The sequence below is a fragment of the Buceros rhinoceros genome, unplaced genomic scaffold (genome assembly GCF_000710305.1).
Source record: "Buceros rhinoceros silvestris isolate BGI_N320 unplaced genomic scaffold, ASM71030v1 scaffold33218, whole genome shotgun sequence".
NCBI classification, from domain to species: Eukaryota; Metazoa; Chordata; class Aves; order Bucerotiformes; family Bucerotidae; genus Buceros; species Buceros rhinoceros.
Genome location: NW_010427977.1, coordinates 16,812 through 18,395, shown reverse-complemented (window position 1 = coordinate 18,395; position 1,584 = coordinate 16,812). Strand labels below are relative to the sequence as shown.

At 37.4% G+C, this 1,584-nt stretch overlaps 1 protein-coding gene across 1 annotated transcript in view; it reads right to left on the bottom strand.

Annotated features, from left to right (window-relative positions):
- Positions 1-172: 172 nt before the first annotated feature.
- The window catches only part of BCOR (BCL6 corepressor), a gene marked incomplete at its 3' end in the record, with an annotated part of 15,720 nt that continues 14,308 nt past the window's right edge, over positions 173-1,584 (bottom strand). Inside the window, exon 7 of the mRNA XM_010142127.1 lies at positions 173-454. Within this exon, the coding sequence (XP_010140429.1) occupies positions 173-454 (282 nt within the window). The remainder of the gene's footprint in view (positions 455-1,584) is intronic.

The following is a 1,584-nucleotide window of genomic DNA, read 5'->3' as shown; positions in this document are numbered from 1 at the left end:
ATATATACACATATATATACATACATATATATACATATATATAATTTTAACTGAAATGACAGTGCTCACATTAGTAACTAGCAAGTTCAAAAAATGGAAACACATTAAGGTAAAGGGACGTTCCTTTCACAAGACATTCCTTGAAAGAGACCAAAGCAAAATGCTGTCTTACCTTTGGAGTTCTTCTTCTTTTTTGCTTTTGATATAAGTTCATCCTGCAGTTCATCCACAAAGTTTTCACTTTGGCTGCCATCATTTTGCACTCTCTCACCAGAGTGTTTACGCTTCCTGTCCAGACGTGGACATGGATGTTGGCCAATATCTTCTGTTGGCTGGTCTTCCGCTCTTTCATATATAGAATGCCTCTCTAAATAACATCTCTCATTTGAGAGATCTTTTTCCTCTGGAGTTTCAAGAAAGTGACCTTGGTTGTTCTCTGTACTAGTAAAGTTACCTGAAAATAATTAAAAAAAAAAAAAAAAAAAAAAAATGCTGAGAAGGGGTTAATTAACTGAGTACGCATCCCGACTTGTTCAGTCGCTAGGATGCTTGCCAGTTAAGGTAAAAAAAAAAAAAAAAAAAAAAACACAAACACAAGACCTAATAAATACAAAACAATTCATTGTGCTCTCTGATCTCTTCAATGTCACGTGCGTCACAACTTATGGCTCATAAGGCATGCAATAAACACAAAATTGTACTTCAGAACAAATCTCCTCTGGCGAAACAAATCTGCCTCTTCCTAAGGCAGCAGTTAAGTACAAAACCCCCAAAAGCACGATACCTTGTGTTGTTTTTACATCAATTTAACAAGTACGATATTCACAATACTTGTATCCATAGAAACATCAACATACACCTTTTAAATAAAGAAACATCTTTAGATATTGAAGGCACAGACCCTTTTCAGAAAGCAACCCCAAAACTGTGGTAAGTAATAAGCCGAGCTCCACTTGTATTAGCCTTTCATTAATTCCTAACCCTTCCCTACCTTCTCACATCAAATCACACAGTCTGACTTTAAAGTGTTCATCCCTTTTTCTGGAGATATAAATGGCATACGGAGCACACGCACACATATACAAGAACACTGCTAAGAACAGCTGTGATATTTTGCAAAAAGCACTACTTGAATGCAAGGTTAAAAAGGCTTCCTCACTTCAAGTAACCCGCCAGTCACCAAACATCACATGATTTTTGTCACCTCCTTTTAAAAAACATCTCACTTTTTTCAGTGAATATTTCCAGTAGCAGCAAGCAGGTGAGCTTTGAAAAAGCTTACTAGAAACTAGTCTGACAAATTAGCCACAAAAACACCCACGTTGCTGGGCTTACCACAGCTTCAGTCTCCCCTCTCCAATAACTGTTCCCCCAAGTTGAGAGACAGCTTGAGCAATTTTAAATGGATGCTTGACTTAAAATGAGACTTAACTGTCACCTTGAATAGGTGTTTTTCCTTGGGTTTAACCGAACTAGCGGAGGCATGATTAGGCAGACATGCAGTATAGATTGCAGCATGGTTAATCAGCTTCCTATTTACAATTCTCACAAACAAGTTGGTTTTCTCATGCATTTTAGCCCTCC